General features: G+C 46.5%; 1 protein-coding gene across 2 annotated transcripts in view; it reads right to left on the bottom strand.

Moving 5' to 3' along the window:
• Positions 1–26,953, bottom strand: part of SRL (sarcalumenin) — a 179,633-nt gene that overhangs the window by 82,785 nt on the left and 69,895 nt on the right. For both annotated transcript variants that reach the window (XM_085628461.1, XM_085628462.1), the window contains exon 2: positions 5,182–6,654. In XM_085628461.1, coding sequence (XP_085484587.1) covers positions 5,182–6,654 — 1,473 coding nt within the window. The remainder of the gene's footprint in view (positions 1–5,181; positions 6,655–26,953) is intronic.

The following is a 26,953-nucleotide window of genomic DNA, read 5'->3' as shown; positions in this document are numbered from 1 at the left end:
CAGACGGTGCAGCCTCTCCTCTTTCTAGGTAGGATGAGGGGGGTTGAAGAAAGTAGACCGCGTGATAGTCTGCCCGACGTAAAAAAGTGTAATTACCTTTGGCATAAAGTATGCTCGGGTTCTAAGAACAAACCTGTCTGGGAATAAAGAAGTGTAAGGCGGGTTAACTGAAAGCACTTGCAATTTGTGAACCCTCCTCGTAGATGTGATTGCCACAAGCAGGACAATTTTGATGGTCAGCAGTCTTAGAGGGCAGCTGTGCATCTGCTCAACAGGAGAGCCCCTGAGGAGGGTGAGGACTTAATTCTGGTCTCATTGAGGGATAATGGAGAGTTTAGGAGGAAACGTGTAGTAAAGGTGACTTGAACAGAGAAGGTTGATTCTGCAACCGTAAGAAGGCGGAAAGGCTGAAAGGTAACCCTTAATTGTGCCCGAAGCAAAACCTTGCCAGGCTAGGCATAGAACAAACAGAAGAACATCAGACAAGGGTGCAGACAAAGAGTCACCAGATGAGGATACACACCAAACCACAAATCTGTCCCATTGGCAGGAGTACATTGGTTGCATAGAGGGACATCTGGCTGCCAAAATGACATCACACACTTTGAGTGGGAGGTTGAACACCCTCAACTGTCGCCGCTCAATCTCCAAGCATGCAGTTTGAGAGTGGACAGGGTTGGGTGTAAAACCTTGCCCTACTACTGCAACAGGGGATCCTCCCAAATAGGTAGCCTGATCAGAAGACATATGCTCAAGCTCAGAAGTTGGAGATACCAGACTCTCATTGCCCAGTCCGGGGCCACTAAGATGACTTGGCCCAATCGTTCTTGATCTTCTTGAGAACTCTGAACAGGTGTGGTATCGGTGGGAAGGAGTCCGAGGCTCCACTCAAGATGAAATGCGTCATTGAACGAGGGCTGCCATAGAAGCTCCAGCACGCAGAAGTAGTGACACTGCAAATGCTCGGCAGTGGCAAACAGATCCAACCAAGGTTCTCCCCAGTGTCTGAAGAGACCTTGCACCACCTCCGGATGGAGATGCCACTTGTGATCCGCAAAAAGAACAATTGATGGACAGAATGCAGAACAATGTCATACATTCACTCCATTACAGAGATCTGGGCCTAAATCCATCGTTTTTTAGCTCATCATGCCATTCCAGTTTGAACCCAGCCATATACAAATCAGTCTTGACCCTGCGCCCAATGGGAACAGTCCAACCAGAACTGCCAAGTCAGGTCCTCCCTGGACTGGAAACAAGCATCCTAGGACCGGTTTCGGGGTTTCACCTCTCATCAGCCAGAATAGCTTGAATCCAGTGGCATGGAGAGCAAGGCATCGACAGCTAAGTTTGTCTGTTGTTGTGTTCAGAGACCCCACCAGATGTTGAACCACCCAGAAAATGTGCTGCTTTTCCAGCCATATCCAGAGACACAGGGGCCACGATCCCACCCCAACCTGCTTGTTGCAATACCACATGGCAGTAGTGTTGTATGTGAACGCATGAAATAGCCTTTCCTTGATAAAAGAAAGAAAGGCTTTTAACGTCAATCAAATCGCTGTCAGTTCCTACAGGTTGATGTAAAGTTGAGACTTCACTGGAGACCAAAGTCCTCTGATCTCCACTTCTTCCAGATGACTGCCCAAACCAAAAGTGACACATCTGTCACCACTGTGAGCTCTGGGTGGGAAAGGGAGAGGAGTCTGCCACTGACCCGATCGCAGTCTGTGAGCCATCACTGCAGAGCGTTTGCAGTCCCCCTCGATATCCGGAACAGATCAGAGAGATTCCCCTGATGCTGAGCCCACTGAGTCTTCAAATCTCACTGCAGAGCCCACAATTGCCAATGGGCATGTTTTACCAACAGGATGTAGGAGGCGATCAGGCCCAGAAGCCTCAGAGTCAAAATCAGTAAAATTCAGGATTGAGGCTGAAACATCAGAATCATAGCCTGGATATCCTGGATTCGCTGCTCCGGAGGATAGGCATGAAACTGCACTGTAACCAGAGGAGCTCAGATGAAAGGTAGCGTCTGAGAAGGAGTCAGGTGTGACCTTTGCATGTTTATAATGAAAGCCAGCAAGTGTTAGAGGTTTGTCATAGTCTGGAGGTGGGAGACAACTGCCTGGGGAAATACAGCTTTTAACAGCCAGTCATCGAGGCAGGGGAAGACTGGCACCCTTGATCTTTGCAGATGTGCTGCAACCACAGCTATCACCTTGGTGAACACCCGAGGGGAGGTAGTAAAGCAAAGGGGAGCACAGCAAACTGGTAATGCTCTTGGCCTACCGTGACCCACACGTACCTTCTGTAGGCAGGAAGGACAGGGATATGGAAGTAAGAGTCCTGCAATTCCAACACTACCATCCAGGGTTGAGGGCAGATAACACTTGAGCCAAAGAGAGCCTCTTCAATTTTTTCTTCTTAAGGAAATAGTTGAGCGATTGTAGGTCTAATATGGAATGGAGGCCTCCATCCTTCTTCAGCTCCTGAAAGTAGCAGGAATAGAAACTATGACCTGCTTCTGATGCCGGTGCCCTCTCGATGGCTCTTCTGGCCAGAAGAGCCAATACTTAATGTTGCAAGACCAAGAGGTGGTCCTCAGTCAGTCAGTCGGAGGATGGTGGAAAAGGTGGAGTGGTCTGTTGGAATGGGAGGGAATTGCCCCGCTGGACAATTTGAAGCACCCACTTGTCTGAAGTCATTTCCCGCCAGTGGTGCAGGTGGGACCAAATCCTGCCACTAACAGGTTGCCCATGGTGGAACAATGGCAAACTAAAGAGGCTTCTGAGTTATGGTAGTCGAGAAGAGGGGGCTGATTGGGTCGACTTCAGGCTCTGGTTCCACGAGGTCTGTTGCAGCCACAACTGTGCTTACTAGCACTGTCCTTAAATCTTTCCAGAGCCAAATCAGCCTTGTTGCCAAAGAGGAAAATCCCATCGAAAAGCATGTCCATAAGGAAAGCCAGTATTTCTCAGCCAGGCTTGGCATCGAAGCGCCACCATTTAAGCAATTGCTCTGCCCAGCGTGTCGGTCATACTCAATCCGCATCTTATTGTGAACTTTGCTGCATCTCTCCTTACACTAATAGCTTGGGAGAGTATGACCCGGTCTCATCCGGCACCAAAGGCAGCACTTGTGCATCTGTATCCTACACTGTGTGGGAATAACGGCCCAGTAAGCATGCGGTATTCATGGATCGTTGTGCCAGGCTGCTCAAGCCTCTTGAATTCCTTATCCGGTGGTGTGGTGTGGAACACACCAGGATTTATCCAAGAGGCTGAGGCCTGCTCTACCAGGCTATCAGGGGTTGGGTAATAGGAGAGGATGGCTGGGTCCCAGGGCAATAGCAGCGAGAAATGGTCCAGTGCACAGGAGTGTCTGTGAAGGGCTTGGTCCAGGCCTTGAACAGGACATCTGTGAGGGCTTCGTTAAAGGGTAGTAAAGGTCCTGAGGAGAATATCTAAGGCTGGAGCACCTCCGTCATGACGTTAGCCTTGACCTCAACTGTGGGCAGTGTCAGGTTCAGGACCTCAGCCACTGCTCTACTTCAGGCAAACTTGGATAAGCACAGAGCAGACCCAGTGTCTTACGCCAGCTGCACAGGAAAGAACTGTGACGTAGGCATGGATTTGTGGTGTCGTTCCCTCACATAGTACGGCGACTGGAGTGACGCAGAAAAGTCGAAAAGCGCTTCTTATGGGACTTATCAGAATTGCTGTAGCTTGACAAGGATCGATGCGTGCAACTCCGGGAGCAGTCCCAAGGCCTCCCTCCCAAACGGGACTTGGAGCAGCATGGAGTTGCATAGCGAGCAGCCAAGATCCTCATGACCAACTGGAAGAGGGCCTTGGGGTTTCTGGTCTGGCATTCAGGGCAAGGCATGTAGTCGTGGTCCCTCTAGTCGTGGTCCCTCTCCAGGGACCACAGACACACAAAGTGGGGCTCTGTCACCAACATGTGCCGATGACAGGATTCACAAGGCTTGAACCCAGTAGGTTTCTTCAGAGACATATAGAAAAAATGTACACTAGTTCTCAACAAAATGTTGAAACAAATTCAGTAAAAAAGGATGACTAAAGGGAGCTTGTCGGGATTCACGCTGATGGTGCAGAAAAGAAAGAACTGAGGTCAGGGCGCTGGGGTGCTGCCTAGCACCACACACGTCACTTCCAGTGCAGACAATGCCAATGACGCCACACGAAGCAGAATGATACCGCTAACCAGCATGCAAGTGGAATGCTCAAAAGTTTCTCTATCCAGTCTGATGCCTGGAGAATATTTTAAGGTAAGGAATCTGCGGCTAGAAGTCAGATGCATGTATAAAGGTGGTAAAACTAAATTCTGTCTCTACTAGTGAATGCACATATAGCACAAGATACATGACAGAGTAGTAAAAAATGTAGGATTTAGCATAATAAACAACACTAGCTATAAGCTGGAGATTCACTGTATGTAAGAATAGGAAGTTTCCCAAAATACAATGTGATGCTCTTTATACCACTGGTAAGGAGCCTGACAGCAACAATTAGTGGGCTGCTCAGGGTGATCACTTAAGAAAGGATGCAAATGGGCTTGTCTGGACAAAATGTAAATAAAAATATGAAAGGCTACAGCATCCTTTCCAAGGGCATCTAACCATTCCTTATTATTGGATTCTTACAATTTAAAGGCTACATTAGAAACAAGACAGTACGCAGTCAATAGTTGCCTCGTACAGTAGATTTATAGATTTCTTAAATTATTTCCTACATGTCTGATGGGGGATAATGTTCGTTGACTTGAACCACTTGCTTTCTCAAGGCAGTGACCACAAGTGTAGCACATCGGCAAAAAGTAAGAGTATGTTTCCCTTCAGGATGACAGTTCCACAGACAGCAGTGTAAACATGCGCTATCACCTAAATTAAGCAATCAGGCAAGAAGCCATGCATGGAAGCAAAACACAGGTTTTACACTTTAAGCATTTTACATATACCTCCTTAGAAGCTACTTGGATTAAGTTAACTAAGTTGCAAGCATGCCTATTAATAAAAATATTGAAATTAATTATTCTGGATTAAAACAATAAAACTTTAGGAAGTATTATAGAAGACAGGTTCCTCTAAGTGTCGATCCAGGATATTATTCTGTTACATCAAGGCTGATACTAATAGGTTTATAATTTTCTGGTCATTCTCACCATCTGTAGGGGAAGGCGTGGGCTCCTCTTCACTGATCTTGTCATCTGTGTCTTTTAAAGGAGCGTGTGCAGTGAGGGAACGCTCTTGGGCTTCCTCTACCACTGTGACATCCTCAGAAGAACCTTCTTTATTTTCTGAAAGCTCCTGGAGTTTCTCTTTCACAGAGCCATCTTCAGAAGAATCTGAGGGTTCTTGGACTTCCTCTATGATAGTATGTTCCTCAGAAGAATCTTCAGTCTTTCCTGAAGGCTTGAGCACTTCTTTTACAATAGAGACTTCCTCAGAAGAATCTTCTGTTTCTTGTGAAGGCTCTTGGGCTTCCTCTATAATAGAGTCTTCCTCAGAAGAATCATCTTTTGTACCTGAAGGCGCTTGCACATCCTCTGTGATAGTGGTGTCCTCAGAAGAATCTTCTGTTTTATCTGACAATACTTGCATTTCTGTTAAATCTTCCTCTTTCATATCTTCTAACTGCAGCACTTGACTTTCTCCAGAAACAGCCTCTGGGTCGTGTTGGCCACTTTCAGCTTCATTTGAACTATCTTCAGATTTTAATTCATTTTCCCAATGAGTTTTAATTTCGACTGAGACTTTATGCACAGTATCATCATCCACATCATTATCTTCTTCTATTGAAGCATCATTAACTTGCTCTTCTTCTGAAACTGCTAGTGCAGGCACCTCTTCAATTTCACCAAATGAATCTCCGAGATGTTCTTGAAAGTTATTTTCTTTTCGTTTGACATGACGAGTGGTAGTCTCAGTAGAAGTAGTCACAGCTACCTCATTCAAATCAGAGTCTCCATCATTGCTATGCTGAACATTAATTACATGACCCAGTTTTTCCGCTTCGCTGATATCTCCTTGGGTAATCCAATTTGTTTCTTCAGATGACCCAAGGCTCTCTTGAGCCTGATTCTTTTCAGTGTAAGAAGGGTCTTGGTCATCATCATCATCATCATGATCCTTTTGTTTGGTGTCATCTAATTCAAGGCTGTACTCAAGCTCTTTTTCACTTATGTTTTCAGCTACACTGTTGCCTAGTTCTCCTTGAAACTTCTCCAACGAAATATTAGTTTCTTCCTTGGGTGGGTTTACCTCTATAGGATCCTTCACTATTTTTTCACCCGTTTCTCCTTCTACCTCTGGTTGTCTGTCATCTGCTTGTTCTGCTGCATTAGCACCAGTGGTTGGTGTACATTCTGAAACTAATAAGGAAACATTGTCATCTACGGGGAGTGTTCCATCGTCACCTTCTTTAGTGTTACAGTCATGGGATGCCAAGTTCTTCTTGTCTAGCGAGTCCTCTGAATGGCTCTCTGTATAACCGACAAATATGTTTTTCTCAATGGGGACCTGTTCAGCGTAGAGTAGCCCTTGCTTTTCTTCTATGCTGGGATCTCCAGTTGACGCTTGGCTCTCCACAAAACTGGTGACAGCTTCCGTGCCCTGGGTGGCAGAAACTTGCAATTCTAAATGATTAGAAGATGATCAGTCAGTTTTATCCAATTCTTCTCTTGGAAGACAGCCACCACCAAGAGTGAGGCAAAGCTCTGTAACTATCTTAAAGATCAAGAGTTCTTGTGACAAGGTATTGAACATACATTTACAGAAGTGAACACACATTTATAGAATGCAGAATGTACTGTGCATTTAATTACAGCTAATCAACCATTATTACTATAATAGAGTCATCTTGTTAATTAATATTCACCATTAAAACGGGTGTTGAGATCAACTTTTATTAAATGACTTATTTTACTACAATAGGTTTAAACTGTGATAAATGGTAGTAAAGTAACAGTCATACTCTTTGATTGTAGTCCAGGTTCATTTTCAGCCCCTCACTAAGCAGCAACTTTATTTAATAAGTGACCCCTGATAGTGTGTCAATCCAAAACTAAACAAAAGTACAACTTCAAAAGAGACATGTTGATATTAATCAGTCGAAGGCTGGTTCTGAATGGTGACCCATGACAATTGGGTCACACAGATAACTGGCTACCAGACGTGTGCTGTTGGCAGCCCTTCTGTGTTCAGACCTCTGTACTGTGGCTAGAAAGTGATGTCACACATGTAATGTTATGGCTGAAATGTCCCTTCATTAATATTCCCATTGGATTTGCATTTGCATTGGTTTTCATTTGACAAGCTGATGAAAACCCTTAAAACATGCAAGTTAGTAGGTTTGTGCAGACTCAAAAGGGCATTCCAAACATGGGAAACTATTGCTTATCGCAACCTCTGGCCCAGTATGTAGACCTGAAAAAGGTGGCAAAATAAGGGAATTGCTAGTATTCAAACCGTGCCATGGTATGAGCTCTGGCATAACCAGAGAGACTATTATCAGAGCTCATATATAATGAGATTGATGCCATAATTTGTCGCTGCACTACATGGCACCAAAGAGACAAGTGGATTTTGTTACATGACAAGCAGATTTATGAAGCAGCCTGTCCCATGGATAAGCAGATATTTGATTAAATTCCACACCCCTGCTAAAGGAAATACGTAAGGTTTTACAGCTTTGAATCAATCAAGAGGTCTTCAAATGTGCCACACTTTTGTTGTATGTAAGAATGTTAGAGCTCTAGTTGTTCTTCGGAACACTCTGGGAGACTGCAGTAGAACACAGAGAAATGCCTTTGAATGTAGACCATGTCCCATAGTCCTGTAATTGCTGCCACAACTTATTGTCCATGCTGTGGCAGGCACAACACCCAAATGCCCTTTGGGGTTAGGGTGTGCTCACCCTGCCCTCTTACATATTTTTATAAATCCATTTTCAGGAATAGGGACAATGTCTCTGAGTTCTGTAATGGCTGTCACAGCATATTGTTCAGGTTCTGACCAACCAATAGGATTAACTAGTCACCTTTAAAGTGGCAAATCAGAGCATATCTGGATACCAAACAGTCCAGATCATGTTGAACCTTAATAGCTCAAAAACGGAATTAAACCAAATCACAAAAAACTCACTTTCTAGGTAAAGGTCTAGATTTCTGCTAAATTTGATGTAATTCCATTCAGCTGTAGCACTGTTCAAAATTACCTATGGAAATTGTGTCAGTAAATTGAGTTTTGGGACCCTCCATTTTTCTCTGCCTCCGCTTGACAGATCATCTTGAAACATTCCCAAAAAAGTTCACTCACTTCAGCTCCATCATGGAAAGTTTCATACTGATCCATCAAGCATAGGCCAAGGAAAACAGTACAGTTCCAAAACATTGATTTCCCATTTTAATTCCCTTAGGAAACATAGCTCTAGAATATAGAAAATATCAGCTGAACAGTACTACACCAAATTTGGCAAAAAGTTAGAACTTTACTCCGAAAGCGTGCTTTTTAAAATGTTATCTAAATCCTTTCATTAGTTTCAGAAATTTGAATTTAAAGTTGTGATCAGGGTGTTCATGAAGTTAATCTCTTGAAAAAGTTAGTAATATCTAGACTTGTATCTTTTCTGGTGCTCCTGTGGGAGAAATAAAAATTGTCGAAACCATTGGGGTTCTACGGTACCCGGAACGGTACGACATACTTCACAATCTCATTGGCATCCCTGGTGATTAAATAATATATTTTTTGGGGCAGCCAGTACCGCAGTACTCTCACAGAATCTAGAGTGGCCCTTCCACTTGGTACTACTGTACTTTCAAAGGACCCAACAAGCAAGCCTCCATCCCATAGTATTGCGGTACCGTGCAAGCTTCAGAAAAGCTTGCACGATACTGCTGTACCATGTGGTGTAAGCTTGCAAGGCGTGTACCGCAAGAGTACTGCAGTGCCTCAAAAAAGAAATTAAAATATAGAGTGAAGACAAAGCCGGTTGGGGACGTACGGCTGAAGGACCTGCGTAGCAAGGTTTGACCTCAGAAGGGGGAGTTGGGCACAGTGCCCGGCCAAAGTCCAACCATTCGGCTGGAACCAACTCCTTTTGTGCATGGCCTCTGGCATGCAGGGGTTGGGTGTAGGAGGTCAGGCCCTCTGGCCAACCACCTGCTGTGCAAAGCCAGAGGCAATTTGCAGTGGGGTTTGGCCTTATGCAGGGGTCTGGACTTCGACACCTGTGTGTGGAAGTTGTGTGCATCAAGGTTTGGCTCCATGCGAATGGTTGGCAAATTGGTCCAATTTAGAATATAATTTTAAAAACTTACATTCACTGAAAAAAGCAAAGTTTAAAGTGACGTTATGGCTACGTTAGGCTCTAAGATCTTACCTTACATTAAAAAAAAAGAAAGAGTGAATTTATAGTTAGTTGTTAAAATTAGACATGAACTAATAATTAAAAAAACAAAAAAAAAATAAAGCACTGAAATACACCACTTATAGTTTAGTCAAGAAACAACAACGTTCACCCTATCATCCACTGCTTATGATCTCACATATTACATCACTTATGATGTTAATATTTATTTTTAAAAAGCCTGAGAATTTGGGTTTGGCGCTTGTGCAGGGATGGGTGCAGGGCCTTGCCTAAGGCCAGTGCATGATAGAAGTGCAAGTTATAGTTTTTCTCCAAGCTCTAACTGGTGTATTTAAGTGGGTTCTTAATGTTGGCCCATGTCTCATTCCAACACCTAACTATAATGTCACTTTGACATTTTAAGGATTTTCTACACATACACACATATCCGAGTAGCAATTGCCAATGGGTACCTATAGTCAGGATTGTATTTCAATAAGAAATGCTTTTTTTGTGTTGCCAATATTCTCCATGAAAGTTTTAAAAAGCGCTACTTTTTGACTAGTTTGCTCATCAACCAGGAAGTGGAAGGTAGCCATCTTGGGACTCGTCTGAGTCCTCAAAAAAGCACGGCAGGAGTGTGGAATTTAATAAACTATCTACTTAGGCTCTGCCGGACACCTAGAGATGCCATTTTGTGAGTGCGCTCTCTAGATGTTCGTGCTGCAGACGCATAAATAGGCGCGCTGCGCGGACGTGGGAACCTTAGAGGTTGGCTCCGCTGCTCTGCCAATTTTGCTCATTTGCACTGTGTTTATGGCTGATTTTTAAATGTTTTAAATGATTTTAACGTTCTTACATCAATTACTGTGCCCACCTTGAATTTGATCTGTGCCATTTCTTTTTTTCAATACTGCGAGTGTGCAACAGTATCTTAGGCTCTGCTGGACACCTAGAGATGCCATTTTATGAGTGCGTTCTCTAGTTGTTCGTGCTGCAGATGCATAAATATGCACGCTGCGCGGACACGCCAATGGTGCGCCGAAGGCGCGCATAAGGCAAGCCCGTCTGCGCCCGTCAGCGGCCCGGAAGCGGCCAGCGCCAGGCATGCTGCCCGTTCCATTTCTCAGCATGTCTCCACTCTAAAGTATAGCCGCGACGAGCTGTTGCTGCTTCAGCCATGTTCTTGCCAACCAGCTATAAGGTGGGATGTGCTTGCTCTATCCCTGAGAGTATGTCAGCTGTGCAAGTTCCAGCTAGGTTTAGGTCCGGTGGGTCAAGCATGATCTAATGGCATGCCCCACGAGGACAAGAAGAGGCTCACTATTAGGGCTGCTCTGATTAATACCTGCTCGCTAGGGAAACATCATCAGGGCATTTTCGACCTCCTCTCGGACAATCCTATCGATCTTCTTTTTATTACCGAGACTTGGTTGAATGAATCCTCCAATCCGATAGTGCAGATGTCTATTCCAGAGGGTTTCAAGATCTCTCACACTGAATCACCAAATTGGCAGAGGGGGTGGTGTTGCTGTTGTTTACAGGGATAAGTGGGAGTTTAATTGAGGGGAGACCGTACTATTGGGTGAGGGCGAATTCCTGAACTTTAGCACTTTTATTTTGCCTAATCCACGCTGGGGGGACCCTGGTTTATTGGCCCCCCGGACCTACGGGGTCCTTTCTCAAAGTAATGGAAGATGTTATTGTCCCCCCCGGCCTTGCGCTTTTCTCAGTATCTCTTTCTCGGGGACCTTAATATTCATCTGGATCAGATTGAGTTAGGGGCTACCCGGGAATTCCTTGATTTTCTGAACCTAGCTCAGCTAACACAGTGGGTTAGCTTATCTTCCCATAGTGGTGGCCATATCCTTGATCCCATCTGTTCCTACATTCCCATCACAACTGAGGACCCGCCCCCTGTGCTACGGTCGAACCATTTCTTATCCTATTTTTCCTGGGCTGCTGAAAGCATCTACACGGATCGACAGGGCAGAACTGGTCCTGCCACCGCTAAAATTGATCCTTTAGCTTTCAGCCTTGCTCTGGCAGAATCAAGACCAGCTTTCCCCTCTGACTTGAGAGGTGCCCTGGCCAGTTTTACTGGCTGGATTATGCAGGCGGTGGATAGTCTTTCTCCACCCTCGTGTCACAGGCGGTCCAGGGAGTCACCCTCTAAACCCTGGTTATCTGCTGATCTAAAGACACTCAAGCAGCAATGTAAAAAGCTGGAGCGCTGCTGGCGAAGTATTACTGCCCATTAGCAAAGAAGACGCTTAGAGAAACCCGGAAAACGTATTACTCTGGCATAAGTCAGGCCAAAGGCCTTTATTATGCAGATCGCATAGAGTCAGCTAGCAATAACTCTAGGGAAATCTTCTCTATTTTTTAGAGCTTTCTGGCTCCTAGGGCAGAGGCTATCAAGATCCCTACCTCAGATGCCTGGTGCGATAAGCTCTCCAATTTCTTTGCTAATTAGATTCGCGCCATACAGGCAACATTTACAGGTCAGAGCTTGCCTATTTCGGAAGTGGTGCCCCCTGCTGGTGCGCTAGCTCCTTCCTTCTTGCTGGAGGCTTTTACACCCATTGACTTTCCGGAGTCTCTTAAAATTCTTAAGTCCATGAAATCCGGCTCTCCGTACGATCCCTGCGCGGCTAGGCTTTTGGCCTCCGTTGCAGAGATTGTCAGTGCGCTTATCAATCTCTCTTTTCAAGAGGCGTTTGTCCAAGCAGAGTGGAATTAGGCAAAAATCTTGCCGCTTCTAAAAAAAGCTTCACTTGATCCGTGGGACCCGGGGCGTTATCGCCCTATCTCCCGGCTCCCAAGTGTGGCTAAAATCTGTGAGAAGGCTGTTAATAAACAGCTTACTGATTTTATTGAGGCTTTAGCTTACTCCATCCAGCACAATCTGGTTTCAGAGCCGCCTGCAGCACTGAGTCCGCACTAGTTGAAGTCTCCGAAGCTATTGGATTTGTCACCCCGAGTGGGACGGGTATGCTCAGAAGTGAGTCCCGTGCTCTCCATGCCTCTGGAATCAAGCTATCCTGGCTTGGCAGTTCGGGCTGGACGTTTCCCATGAGGCACAGGGTCAAGACTGATTTGCATATGGCTGGGTTCAAACTGGAATGGCATGGTGAGCAAAAAAACGATGGATTTAGGCCCAGATCTCTGTACTGGGGTGAATGTATGACATTGTTCTGCATTCTGTCCATCAGCTGTTGTTTTGCATTTGTCACCCGAGTGGGAGGGGTTTGCTCAGACATGAGTCCCGTGCTCTCCATGCCTCTGGAATCAAGCTATCCTGGCTGAAGAGGGGTGAAACCCCGAAACCGGTCCTAGGATGCTTGGTTCCAGTCCAGGGAGGACCTGACTTGGCAGTTCAGGCTGGACTGTTCCCATGAGACACAGGGTCAAGACTGATTTGCATATGGCTGGGTTCAAACTGGAATGGCATGGTGAGCAAAAAAACGATGGATTTAGGCCCAGATCTCTGTACTGGGGTGAATGTATGACATTGTTCTGCATTCTGTCCATCAACTGTTGTTTTGCAAAGGGCAGAAGTAACACTTCTTTCAGGATTGGAGAAAAAGTGGTTGGTGGAAAAGTGAACTTGTTATCGCTCAAAAGATTTTCGCATTACCAAATCTACATATGCATATTTGCTCATACTAAAATCCAGTTCACAAATATTTTCTAGGCATGCGATTTCCTGACCTTCTTCTGTAAATTCTTGTGGATTCACAAAAGCCGTAAATCTGCAGTAATGCAAAGACTAAATCCCATGGGTGCACTTTTGTGACTTTCTTTAAGAATTAGGCCCCGATTTACCTAGACCTTTAGCTTTTATCAAGACTCTATCCCTCTCTTTCTCTCTATTTACCGGATGGCTTCACTATGATCGACAGCATTCTTCTCTTTCACAAGGAGGATATTGTCACGCAAAGTAGTTTTATTCAGTGCCAGGACCTACTGCGACAATGTGTGGTTTTTGAGACCAAAATATTTTTGCATTTGCCAATGTTTCTTATAATGATGAAGGCCCAGCAGCTCCCATAACAATAATGTTTTACAAAAACGATGTCAAAACAAGATGCGCATTGACAAAACCATAAGACGGACCACCAATCTCATACCTATTTGGCATTGCAAATGCTTGTTTATTTTCATGTTTCCTACAAATTTGCTGAAATTGGCTATACTCATTTCCCATTATAAATATTTTTCGGAAATACTAGCATGCATCAACACATTTTACTAAATGACCCTTCAAAGAAATGGTACCTAATATATCACAATAGCTTTTATTTTGAAAGCTAAGAATAATTAATCTTGCTTTCAAGCTTTTGCATATTATTTGTACCTAATCAGAGAGCATCCTGTGAGCATTATACTAGCTTCGTATTGTTAAAATTTGCAAACGTGTGTACACATTTTTAGACTGGAACCACTGTCAGTAGTGCAGTCTGAACTTACATTTCCTTTGAGTGCTCACCCTAATAATGAAGGCTCTGTATTAATGAACCATAGATACAAGTACGAACAGCATTACCATATGGACACAATTATTAACTTTACTGCAGACAATGCCCTTCCCTGATCCATAATGCAGTAGTGTAATCTGGCAGCCAAAGGGTTTGTATTGTAGGGGGTTAGGCTCTTGCTTTAGAATTCCACACACCTTAAACTTAAAAAAATACACATAGGGAGGCAAGGTAGGGATATCCTGACCCCCCCCCCCCAGAGGAGATGCATGCTATATTTTTGGGGGATGGGGGGCATGGCTTCCCTCCCTGAGCCTTTGAGAGGCCCCAGGGAACCCACACACCCTGGAGCCGTTAAGAAATAAGGGAGGGGGTGTGCTGCCCCCTCCCAGAGCCTTATTAGGCCCCAGGGATTCTCATCTCTCAGGGCCAAAATGGAAATTAAAGGTAAGAGGGGCCATGCAACCCCCCTCCTCGAGCTTTAAAGAAGCTCTGGGGACCCCTGATCTTGCGAGACTCTCGCAGGATTGTGAAAAGAAGGAAGGAGTAGCCGATATTTGAATACACTCTGGTATGTACACTTGTTACTGTTCAAAGGAGTCTTATTGGAGATGGTGTTTATCAGACTCTACTATTTATGCTCATTGGTTTGAGAAGAATTGTGAGTAGAAAGGTATGAAAGGAGAGCTCAGTCCCTCCCCACACCCTACTACACATACCTGTCATTACTGAGAGAGGTCTCAGCAGAGATACCAGTCCCTCCACACTCCCTACTATGCACACCCATCATCTGAGAGAGAGGTATGAACAGAGAGGGCAGTTCCTCCCCACACCCTACTATGCACACCCATCCTCTGAGAGACAGGTCTAAAAGGAGAGGCCAAACCCTACTAGGCCAGTGCGTTCACGCGCCCTACTACGCCCACCTGTCATTTGAGAGACAGTTCTCGAAGGAGACCCCTGTCCCTCCCCACGTTTTACTACACACAACTATCATTACAGAGACAGGTCTCAGCAGAGATACTAGTCCTCCACACAGCCTACTGTGCACTCCTGCCATCTGATAGAGAGGTCTGAAAGGAAAGGGCAGTCCCTCCACCCACCCTACTACACACACCTGTCATCTGAGAAAGAGGTCTGAAAGGAGAGGCCAGTCCTTCTCCACACCTTACTATGCACACCCATCATAACAAAGTTCTCACTAGAGAGGCCAGTCCCTCCCCACACCCTACTATGCAAACCTATCATTGCAGAGAGAGATGTTAGCAGAGAGGCCAGGCCCTCCACACACCCTACGCACACCGGTCATCTGAGAAAGAGGTCTAAAAGGAGTGGGAAGTTCCTCCCCACACCCTACTACACACAGCCGTCATCTGAGAGAGAGGTGTGAAAGGATAGGGCAGTCCCTCTCCACACCCTACTATGTACACCCATCATTACAGAGAGAGGTCTCACCAGAGAAGCCAGTGCATCTACACAACGTACAACCATATTTATTTTACTAAAATAATGTCATAACACAACTTTTATTATAAAGTCATTCTACCACACCTACACTCGGAAATATAATTAAATTACCTAAAAATATAAAACCTAGAAGTTCACTGAAAAAACACAAAGGTTAAAGTAATGAAATATCTTTTTCCGTTTAAAAAACAAAATGACAAATTCACGGATGACATCATTACGTCATTTCAGATGTCATCAGTGATGTAATAAATTATATCATAGAACATGCCATGAGTGATGGCATATGTGAGGTCATAAGCAGTGCATGGCGGGGGCACAAGCTATAGTTAGATCTACTACCTATAACTGGTGAATTTCTGTGTTTTTTTTAGTTCAAAACGTTATTGTTGTCACGGAGTTCACCTAACTATAACGCTACTTTAACCTTTGCTTTTTTCAGTGAAAGTATATAAACACACACATGAATATGAGACGTTATTTCGCATGCTTTTACTACGCGGTTATTACTTAGCAATAACCGTTACTACGCAAGTTTTTACTTTGCATACCATTACAATGAAAGTGTTATGGTATGCGAAGTAAAAACTTAACTAGTAATAATACTGGTATGCGGAATAACGTGTCATACTACACTTAACCCTAAAACTCTACACTACACTTCACTAACACACAACACTACCCTTAACCCTAAAACACTAACCCCCCGACACTACACTAAACCCTAAAACACTACCCTAGACTTCACTAACCCACAACACTACCCTAAACCCTAAATCACTAACCCCGACACTACACTAAACCCTAAAACACTAACCTAGACTTCAATAACCCACAACACTACCTTAAACCCTAAAACACTAACCCAACAACACTTCACTAAACCATACTACACTACACAAGTACACAACCCTGCACTACCCTACACAGCCCCTTCACAGCCCCACTTACCTCTTAACACACATGGTTCAAATCTTCTCCCCTTCATGCTTCCACCGGCTTCCTCCGTCAGACTCTCTTTGCAAATGTAAGCCGTGACTAGTACCCGCCCCCTACGCATGCGTTGTACAACGCATGCGATGTATCAGCATGCGTACTAAAGGGACGCGTTGTTACATCGCATGCGTACTAACGCTTGCGTAGTAACGGTACGCGAAGAAATGTCCGCGTACTAGTGGATGTTTCCCCACACACATATATATGTATACATACATATATTATATACACACACACATATATATATATATTTATAAAAGATTATGGGTAAGAAATCATAACATCACCCCTTTAATTACTTTCTATTTCATAGCTTTTAATTTAGCACTACACTAAGCTCCTTACTCTGCTGTCCCATAAAAAACTACAACTTGCAACACCTGCCCATATACTCCCACGCCATCATCAGCTTTTACATTACAATATGAGGACTGAAGAATCGGCACCCTATATGTTCCTTTCTGGGACCTTTCAAATGAAAGCTAATGGTGTTGAACAAATGTAGAGGCTCCTCAAATGTCCCTAAAAGGAACCACTTGCCCTTTTGGTAATGAAGTTCCAAAATCACAACCCCCTCAAAATAAAATAAAAGGGTCTTCTTGAAGCAGAAGTTCGGGAATGACTTAAAATGTTTTGCTATTTTTATACAGAAACCGGTCAACTTACTCCACCTCTACCATGTATGAAGGAAATGACCCACTGCACCAGTTGGAGGAGGTTGGGGAGGTTTTTCATCCTCAACAGTGTTTAGTGCCACATATACATTAGTTCAGGACTAAGGGTCAGATTTATAATTTGGCAGACAGCCGGTTTTCCTCCTTTGAGACAAAGGTGCCACTTGGCAAATTATGAAATGTCCACTGGCCCAGCGAACATTTCATGCATTGACTGGAACTACTGTCAATCTGGTTCATGCCAATGCATTGCAACTTTGCCAGATGGCTCTAACAAACATGACAGAGCCGTAAATCAAAGTTACATTTCTTTTTCAAAAATAAAATCCCAAAGCAGGATTCAAAAATTTATAAAGGGGGGCATCTAAATCAGGTTGGCGGACATATAGGCAAACCTTTCTCAGTCTGGCCATCAAATAAGTTTGAAGACAGTGGAGTCGGAGTAGTCTCTGCCATTGCTAATCTATGGTCTGACCGAAATTAAATCTGGCTGGCGGACTATAGCATGGGCAGGGAGGAAAATCCATCGCCATTCCAATAGAGTTCACTCTCCGCAAGATATAAATCAGGACCCAAGCCCTCTATGGTAGATTAACACATTTAAGATATGGATCCTGCTGAGCGTGTTTTCCTGACCCTTCCAAACAAACAGCAAGCCCCTGAAGTCTTTGAACTTAGTGTGGATTTCTCAAAACATGTGAGGACCCTAGTTGCTCCCACCATATTCTATGCAGATCTGTAGAGTGCAATATCACCCAGGAGGGTAACCTGGTGCTAAACTGGCGTGAGTCTAGTTAATACTAGGGCTTAGTGGTGCTACTTAAAAGGCAGGTTTTCAGCTTCTCAAGGACTCCATTCACATGAAAGTCATGTCATACTCCACTACCCAAACTAAATGAAGGAAATGAGCACCTGCCATGCTTATCATTGGATATATGATGGGGGGACTTCTCTCTGATAATGTAAGTTAGTGAGCACCTGCTTTATTCCTGCCACTACCATGCTATTGTGAGGATCTATTTTTTATTCAAAGGTGTTTGATAGTCTGGAATATCAGCCACCAAATACAAAATAGAATGGTCTCCTTATTAAATCCATCAGTTAAGACATGTGCAGCTTTTTGGTGGGACTCTGGATACCGGCAAACCTCTGTGAGTCAGGCAGACCAGTGAACAGGGACACAAGAATAAACAATACTTGTGGCCCTACCTGCAATGTGCGTGGAACAGTAAACACAATCAACAACCCGCAAGAGGCCTCTAATCTGGGTACTGCTCCCTTCTCATTTCCAATATCTCTTATCTCATATCATGTCTGGCATCTCATCATGTCACTGCCCATCTAGCGCTTACAAATTTATTATCCTTTGAAGATCGAACCACCACTGCAGACCTGGCAAACAAACTGACCCTATCTAGAGGAAACAAAACCCTAAGAGGAATGGTTTCTTTACACCTCAAACTCCATCGGCTGAGGAAGACCGCCACTTTGAAAACAGCTTTCTCCAGATATGCTGGCAAAATCTGAAGGAACTTTCTCCCAAACAAATTATGCATGGTTCCTTTATGAGCACTGTTCAAATCTGCCCTAAACATTTAGTAAACAATTGCTAAGTGTTTTGATCTCCTTCTACCTCCTGAAAGGCATTGCAATGTTTTTCTATGTTCCCCTCAAAAACCACCATCTTATACTGTAACGTATTCACACTTTCCAATGTACATTTTCCCCTATGTCTATTTCTTACCTTATCTTACCTACTTAGCCTCTCCACCACATTTATATTGCATCTTCCTAAAAATATGCTGTTTACATGCTGTGCTGTAAAATGTTTTCTTTGAGTGCTGTAAAACCTGTTATTGTGTGAAATTGATTCTGCCACTTATGTAAATCATTCTGCCACCCTGTTTAGGGTTGTTAATGCATTACTATACAAAAAGAAAAAATCAATACATCAAACAAATGCTCCTAAATTAGAAGCAGCTTTCATCCTCCCAACACAGAGTATGTCTTCATAAAGCCATAACAGCCTGACACTAGAACAACAACCTGGGTCATCCCACTTGTCACATACATGCAGTCTGGTGAGCAAGAAGTTACTCTGAAGGAAGATCCTTACCCTCACAACTGCTTTTTGAAGTTTGAATCAAGTCCTCATACTCCAATGACATCCCTCCACCATAGTCTATTAAAACCCTTGTAGGTGATAAGTCAAAGGCAACTGTTTTCTATCCGAGGAGCAGATAGTCCTCACTTACGCAGCAGTGGACAGGCCTGAAACTCCTTGCCCTGCAGGACTGTGGGCATAGTACCAAAAAGGCATAACATGGGAAACAGCCACTGGTTGAAATTAAACTGACCACTCAGTTAAGATCTCAGCACAGTCCGTAAAGGCAGAGCAAAAATGCTTTTATCTAGCACCTAAGATTCTTGTGTGTCCGAGTTGCATCTCGCTGTCATTTGTGATTTTTTTATAGACTGTATTACAGTTGATAACCAGCATAGGAGTTGTTGGATGAAATATACTATTGCATCTTAAAATTGCTGTGAAGTCCCCGAATATGCTGCTAGTCATGATTGTGGGTATTACAAATATTTCAATTATTTCATATTTTATATGTCATGTTCCCCCCCTTATATGCTGCTAGTCTTAACTGTGGGTATTATAAATATTTTAATTATTTTACATTATATACATGTTTTATCTGTTGTGTTTTTAAGTGTTTTCATTGTCTGATTTTACAGTTTTAATATTGTGTTTGCTTTTATGGCAATTGCCGAAATAAAGCTTATTTGGTCATGTCTTTTTTTTTTTTTTTTTTTTTTTTTGAAAATTTTATTGAACAATAAATCAATTACAAGCATGGGCCTACAACCACCAGGGCCGGCCGCTAGATTCAGAAAGGATCATACAGATGTTAAGGCAGTAGTCGACTCCCGGGGCCCAGCCCCGTACATGGCTCCGGATAGTCCTAGGGAAGCAGGATACATAGGTTTAACATAAATAACAAATAAAAACAAAAGGCGAGGCGTAAGGGCAAAAAATGTGGGTCAGGCTACATCCGGGGGACTCTACTTCAGACCTTCAAATAGCTATCAAGAGGAAGGAGTACTGATAGGTCGGGGGGGGGGGGGGGGGGGTCACGGGAGAGGAACGTCTATATTCGGTTATTCCAAAAGTCGCAAGGAACCATCAAGGGTCAGGGGGACAAAGCAATATCGGTGTCCACTAGGGGGGGAATACAGATACCCCCACGATACGCGTTCCATTGCCCCCAGATTCTACCCCATGCCCCCGGTTTACCACGAGCCACATACACAGTCTTCTCCCTGAACATGCACCAGTCCATGTTCTCCTTCCATACGGACACGGTGGGAGGCCGCTGGGAACCCCAAAGCTGCGCTATATCTCTCTTGGCAATCATGTTCCCCAGGGCCGCCCACCGAGTCTGAGCCGCGTTATAATCATTGGGCTCCCACACATTCAGGACACAGCGACGCACCTCCGGCAGCAGCACAGCCCCGGTGACTTGTCCCATGACCAAATGAACCCGGCGCCAGTATTCCGCCACCTCGCGACACTCCCAAAGTATATGGAGAAAGGTGGCTCTGAGTCCACATCCCCGCTTACAGAGCCCGTCTTCAGAAAATCCCATCGAGACCAAACGGGGACCCGTCACATACACCCGGTGGAGAATCTTAAGTTGGACCAGGCGGAGACGGGCTGGAATGGCCACTTCCTTGGGGGACGACAGTGCGGACTGCCAGTCCTCGTCGTCCAGTTCCACCCCATCCCCCGTCCACGCCTCCCGGAGGCGCACCAAGAGGTCAGCCCGATTATTGATAAGTTTTTTATAAATTAATGAGATAGTACTGTCGGGGACATGACCATCGAGTATGCGGTCCTCGAGGGGCGAAGAAGCCGGGATCGTGGTCCCCTCCCCAAAAACAGAGAGCAGGGCATGCCGAATCTGGGCGTAGCGGAAGAACTCCCTTTCCGTAAGTTCGTATTCGCTCTGGAGCGCCGCGAATGTTTTAACCGCACCCTTAATCCATAAGTCTCCCACTCTACTAATACCAATCGTGTCCCAACGTTCAAACCCCTTCGTTGTCCAGAGGCTTCCCAGGCGGTCGGAGGCGAACAGAGGAGTAGCACATGTTAATCGCTCACTCCAGCCCAAGGCTACATTGGCCGCCTTCCAGATCCGTACCGCAATCTTAGTAGGGCCCGTAAGGGTCCGTCCAGCCGAGCTGGAGTAAAGTGCCCTGTTATAGTTTCCGCCGGGAAGCAGGAATTTATCCATCCCATACGCCGGATTCAAGCCAGGCGCATACGTGGCATGGTTAATGGCCGATAGCTGTGAGGCCCAATAATACCTGCGAATGTCGGGAAGCGCGATGCCCCCGTCGTACCAGGGGAGAGTAAGCTTTGCCAGAGCGATACGCGCCCGTCCGTCCCATACCAGTCTCCTCTGCAGGCTCTCCACCTCCCGAAAGTAGGACACAGGAATAACATCGAAGGAGTTCTGAAGTGCATAGAGAAATCTGGGAAGGGACATCATTTTAAACAGTGCTGCCCGACCCAGCGGGGACAAGGGCAGCTTACACCACCGAGCCGTGTCCTCCCTCAAACGCCGAAGTGGAAGCAGGAGATTCTGCTCATAGCGAGCCACCGGGTCCATCGAGACGTATATTCCCAAGTATTTAAAGCCGGACAGAGATAATTGGATCGGAAGCCGAGGCGGCAAGAGAGGAGGGTCACCGGAGATAGGATAGACACAGGATTTAGACCAGTTGATCGTTAGACCCGAATTTCTCCCAAAGGAAGTCAGAACATCAAAGAGAACATTAAGCGACTGCCGCGGCGAGGTGAGATACAGGAGAATATCGTCCGCATACAACGAGACCCGATCCTCGAAGCCCGGGGCCCACCGGATCCCTCTGATCGAGGGCTCCCAGCGGAGCCAAGCAGCGAGCGGCTCCAAGGCAAGAGCAAAGAGCAGAGGGGACAACGGGCACCCCTGCCTCGTACCCCTACCGAGAGCTCAGGGCCGAGAGACCCGCCCATTAACTACCACCTGAGCCATGGGTCCCGTGTAAAGAAGCTTCACCCAGCCAAGAAATCCCTCCCCAAAGCCGAATTTGGTCAAGACAGCCCAGAGGAATGGCCACTCGATGGTGTCAAAGGCCATCGTGGCGTCTAAAGAAACCAGCACGGCTGGTTCGGAGAGGTACTCCGCCCTGGCGAGGGCGCCGTGAAGACGCCGCAAGTTAAGAGCGGTGTTACGGTGAGGGATGAAGCCGCATTGATCAGGATGAATCAAATCGCAGATGACGCTCAACAAACGATTGGCAAGGACTTTAGCCAGGATTTTAGGCTCTGCATTTAGCAGTGAAATAGGCCTGTAGGAGGCACAGCGATCTCGTGGCTTACCGTCCTTGGGGATCACGACTATCGTAGCCAGACGCTGGTCGTCAGGAAGGGAGCCTGCCTCAAGGGACTCCTGAAACATACGACGGAGGAAGGGCGCGAGTTTATCCGGGCGCAACTTATATAATTCAATAGGCAGCCCGTTGGGACCCATCGCCTTGCCCGAACGAAGGGACCGAATCGCAGTTGCAATTTCATCTACAGACAAGGGGGCGTCCAGCTGCTCACGGTCTTCGACGGACAGGCCGGGCAAAGCAATATCCCTCAGCAGAAGGCAAGAGTCTTCTTCATCCCTATCAGTCACCGGGGAGTACACGGCCCGGAGGTGGTCAGCGAAACATTCCACAATCTCACCAGGCTCAGTCACACGCACTCCATCCGAGACACACAGCTCCGGGACCACACGATTCACTCTCTCCTTCTTATCCAGCCACGCAATCAACTTTCCCGCCTTGTCCCCGGCATCATACAATCGACCCTGCTGCTCCCTATACATCGTTTTGGCAGCGTCAGTGACAAGAGACCTGTATTCAAACTGTTTCAGGCTGAGGGCATGGAGCCCGTCCGGAGTGACACCCGTCTCCAAGGCCGACTCCAGCCCCGAGATGTCAGTCTCCAGCTTCACCACTGCCTCACTCTTGAGCTTCTTAGCCACCACTATCTGGGAGAGGGCGTGTCCGCGGATTACGGTTTTAAAGGCTTCCCACAGGGACATTGCGGACGACACCGACCCCTCGTTTTCAAGGAAGTATTGGTCCATAGCCTTAACCAGGCTGTCGCGAGTCATAGGGTCTCGCAGGTACCACGGGTTAATGGGAGCAATCCGCCCTGCAGACCGCGACTCGGTGTCAAAGAGCAGCCACAGAGGGGAATGATCGGAAATACCCCGCGCCAGGTGCCTAACCTCTCGAATCCGACCAGTCTGTGCCGCGGGCATAAGGAAATAGTCTAACCTAGAAAGACTCCCATGCGCCCCAGAGTGAAAGGTGTACTGACATTGGGTCGGATGCATTAATCTCCAACTATCCACCAGGCCGAAGGTCTCCAGCAGGCCACCAAGCCATGCCTGGGCAGCGGGGAGGGCCCTGGGTGGGTGACGATCCAGGTCACCCGAAACCACCGAATTAAAGTCCCCGCCCATAAGCAAAAGACCCTCCGGAAGTTCAAGCAGCTTTCGACCCAAGTCCGCGAAAGTGGAGTTCTGGAGGCCCGGGGGGACGTAAACTGAGACCAGGGAAAGGGGCTGCCCCTCCCACCTCCCAGTCAGACACACATAGCGCCCTCTGTCATCCGAGACTACCCTAGTGATATCCAACGGAAGGGAGGATCGCAGGAGAATGCCCGCCCCCCTGGAACCAGTTGTGAAACCAGAATGGGCCACGAGGCGGTATCCCCCCCTGTTCATTGCATGACAAACATTGCCAACCAGATGCGTCTCCTGGATAAACACCACATCAGGAGTCAGACGACGCAAATACTGCAGTACTACACCCCGTTTGATACGATCCCCCAACCCATTGACGTTCCAGGACATCAGTCTCAACCCGTCCCCCCCCATCCCCTCCAATAGATCAAAGGCCCCCCAGTCAGTAGCACAGTTCCCGAATCTGGACAAAAATCAATACCTCGCCCTGCGAACAAAAAACACACAGCAAAACAACCCCTCCCTCCCCCCAACCCCCCCCCCAAATCCAACTCCCCCCACCCTGCACCCCTGCGGGCCAGAAAACCCCCCCAACTTGCAGTGTGCCTGTCGCCCTACTAACCCCATTCTACGAAAAGACCCCGGCGGAGGAAAGGGACCCGTCCCCGCCCGCCCCCCACACAGGTCCTAGTGAGACAAAATGAACAAAAGAAGTAAAACCCAGCTGAACAATGCAAAATGGCAAAATCAAGACCAAAAGTCACTCCAAAGGGGACCCGTCACCTTCGGCGCCTGCCGAGGGCCCGGGACGGTCACCTCTGTCCGGCAGCGAGTCCAGCCAGTCACTCACGGCCACAGGAGAGTCAAAAAAGGCAGTCCGATCCTCATGTTCCACTCGGAGTTTTGCAGGGTAGAGCATAGAGTACTTTAGGCCCAGTTCACGGAGACGACGCTTCACCCCCTGGAATCCCATCCGCTGTTTCTGGACAAGTTGGGTAAATGCCGGATAAAAGTTAATGGATGAGTTCTCATGACGAACCGGGCCGTGGACCCGTGAGGCCTGCAGAATCGCATCTCGATCTCTATAGTGGAACAGTTTGGCCACGATAGGCCTCGGGGGGGCCCCCGGCCGTGGCCGACCGCCCGGAACTCGATGGGCCCGCTCCACGGCAAAGAACTTACTTAGGCCTGCAGGGGCCAACTGTTGGAGGATGAGTTCCTCGACCAGGAGGTCAACCGGGCGGCTGTCGGAGGACTCCGGTACGCCTATGACACGGATGTTGTTGCGTCGGGCCCGTCCCTCGAAGTCCTCCAGCCGCCGGGCCATCTGATCGTTGACCGCCTTAATGTCACCAAGCGCGGCCTGCAGGTCCGACACATCCGTGCCAAGGGTGGAGGTCCGCACATCGAGAGCCTGAACCCTCTCGTTAGTTTTGGAGAGATCTGCCCGAATTAAGGTGACATCGATTGCCACCGTGTCGATTTTACGGGCCAGGGCCTCGTATTGCGTGGCGATGGTTTCCCTGATGCCATCAATGGCGCCCATGATGTCCTGCAGGGAAAGCTCCGGAGAGACGGTCGTGCCACCACCGACGGCATCCGGGGGGGGGGGCGGTCGCTCCAGGGGACCCTCTGCCCTGAGTGTAGCGGTCCATGTTGTTGGCCTGGACCGGTCCCCCGCGGAGGGAGGCCTTAGTCTTGCGCCCCTCGGGGCCCCCCTTGCCCCCATGTGGTCACGGACACCGAAGGGGACCGCCGATCAAGAGTCGTAGGGGCACCGGCACCGCAGACCAGCGCCTCACCAGAGACCACAATATAGCGGTGCGGGGGGACCCAAGGCGATGGGCACACTAGTGGCAGGTGGAGACAAGGCCTCGCGCAGAGGCCAAGGAAACACCCCGCCACATCAAGTGCATTCGCAGGCCAGCCCCCTGAAGTCCGAAAGTGAAACCGAAAGTGGTAGAGCGGCCACTGGCACCGCACTGCAGCCGCTGTTGTTCAATTACGACACGGCTCCACGGTTCACCTTCGCCCCGGGCACCTCCGTCGAGTGGGTCCCAAAAGTTCGAACAACGACAACTCAGGATTCCCAGGTCCGATTCGAGTTCTGAAAAGAGATACGTGCTCAGCCGGTCTTCATCTGCCAGATTCCATAAACCACATCAGGATATTCTCAGGATAAATTCCGAGGAGCAGCAAGGGTCCGGGGAGCCCTGTGCTCACGCGACCATCTTGGATGCGCGCTAGGCTCCTCCCCCCCTGGTCATGTCTTTTATTTTTTGGTATACTGAAACATTTGGACCTCACGAGTCATCGAGCATTCCTATTATTTCTTATGAAAGCTCCTTTCATAATGCATCACACAGTTTTTGGAGAAATTTGCAGCCAGTGTAGGCAGAAGTGTGAAAGCGATCAGACTAGGAAGGGAGTCAGTGGAAAAAGAAGAGTCGTGAGGTAGAATAGTAAGATAAATTGATCATGCTATGGGTGGAAAAGCCAAATGGAAAATTGCAAGAGGTTATGGAAATCAGAAATGTGAGACAGTCAGGTAGGTATGTCAGATTTACACTGGACAACAGGGTAATATATGAACGAATGAGGGGAATTCAGACAGTATATGGTCGATTTCCATTCAGACTACTTCACTGTTTCTACTAAACAATCTCAACTTTTAAACGGACAGTCCATAAGAGGTTATCACATTAAAAGTGTTTGGTGTGCTGCAGTCCTTTTTGAGTCACTAATTTCTAGAAAGCACATAAACCTGTTGGAAGCTTTATATGTAGGCAACTGCAGTTACCTTTATTTAGCCCATCTTCTTTTTAGAACTGTGGCTTCCTGTTTCAGTAAATGATTACTCACTGCCTCTGCCAGACTTGGTGGCCTGTTACACCTGTATTATGTTTTTGGTGCCTTATGGCTCAGCTAGCTTAATTCATAGCATCTCAATCATTTAATTTGAACAGGAGTGTCACATTTATCTTAAAGGTGAGAGACTGAAGCTTTAAGCCAGAGGGATTAAGAAGGTACTATGCTATCATAAGCAGGAAGAAACCTGTAACAGGAAGAGAAATATCTAACAGTAAGAGTTTAAAAGGCTGAATGTGGTCAGTTTGACGAAGCCTCTAGTCACAAGGAAAAGAAAACAAAATATTTTACAATAACTCCAGTACATGTGTGTTTCTCATAACGAACAACTACAAGAAATAACCTTTAGTAGGCTACAGGCCATTTAATGGCCCGATGTTGTTAGTGTCAATGTCCCTATGTTGTTTGTTAAAGTTATGGACATCAAAAGATTTTTGTTTTCTTTTCCTTGTGGTTCTGTTCCACTTTGCACATATTTTTGTATTATGTTCAGTGAATGCAGTGTGTTATGTCTCTGAAATTATGCACTA

The sequence above is a fragment of the Triturus cristatus genome, chromosome 10 (genome assembly GCF_964204655.1).
Source record: "Triturus cristatus chromosome 10, aTriCri1.1, whole genome shotgun sequence".
NCBI classification, from domain to species: Eukaryota; Metazoa; Chordata; class Amphibia; order Caudata; family Salamandridae; genus Triturus; species Triturus cristatus.
The sequence above is the reverse complement of the archived record's forward strand: the minus strand, read 5'-3'. Positions and strand labels throughout refer to the sequence as shown.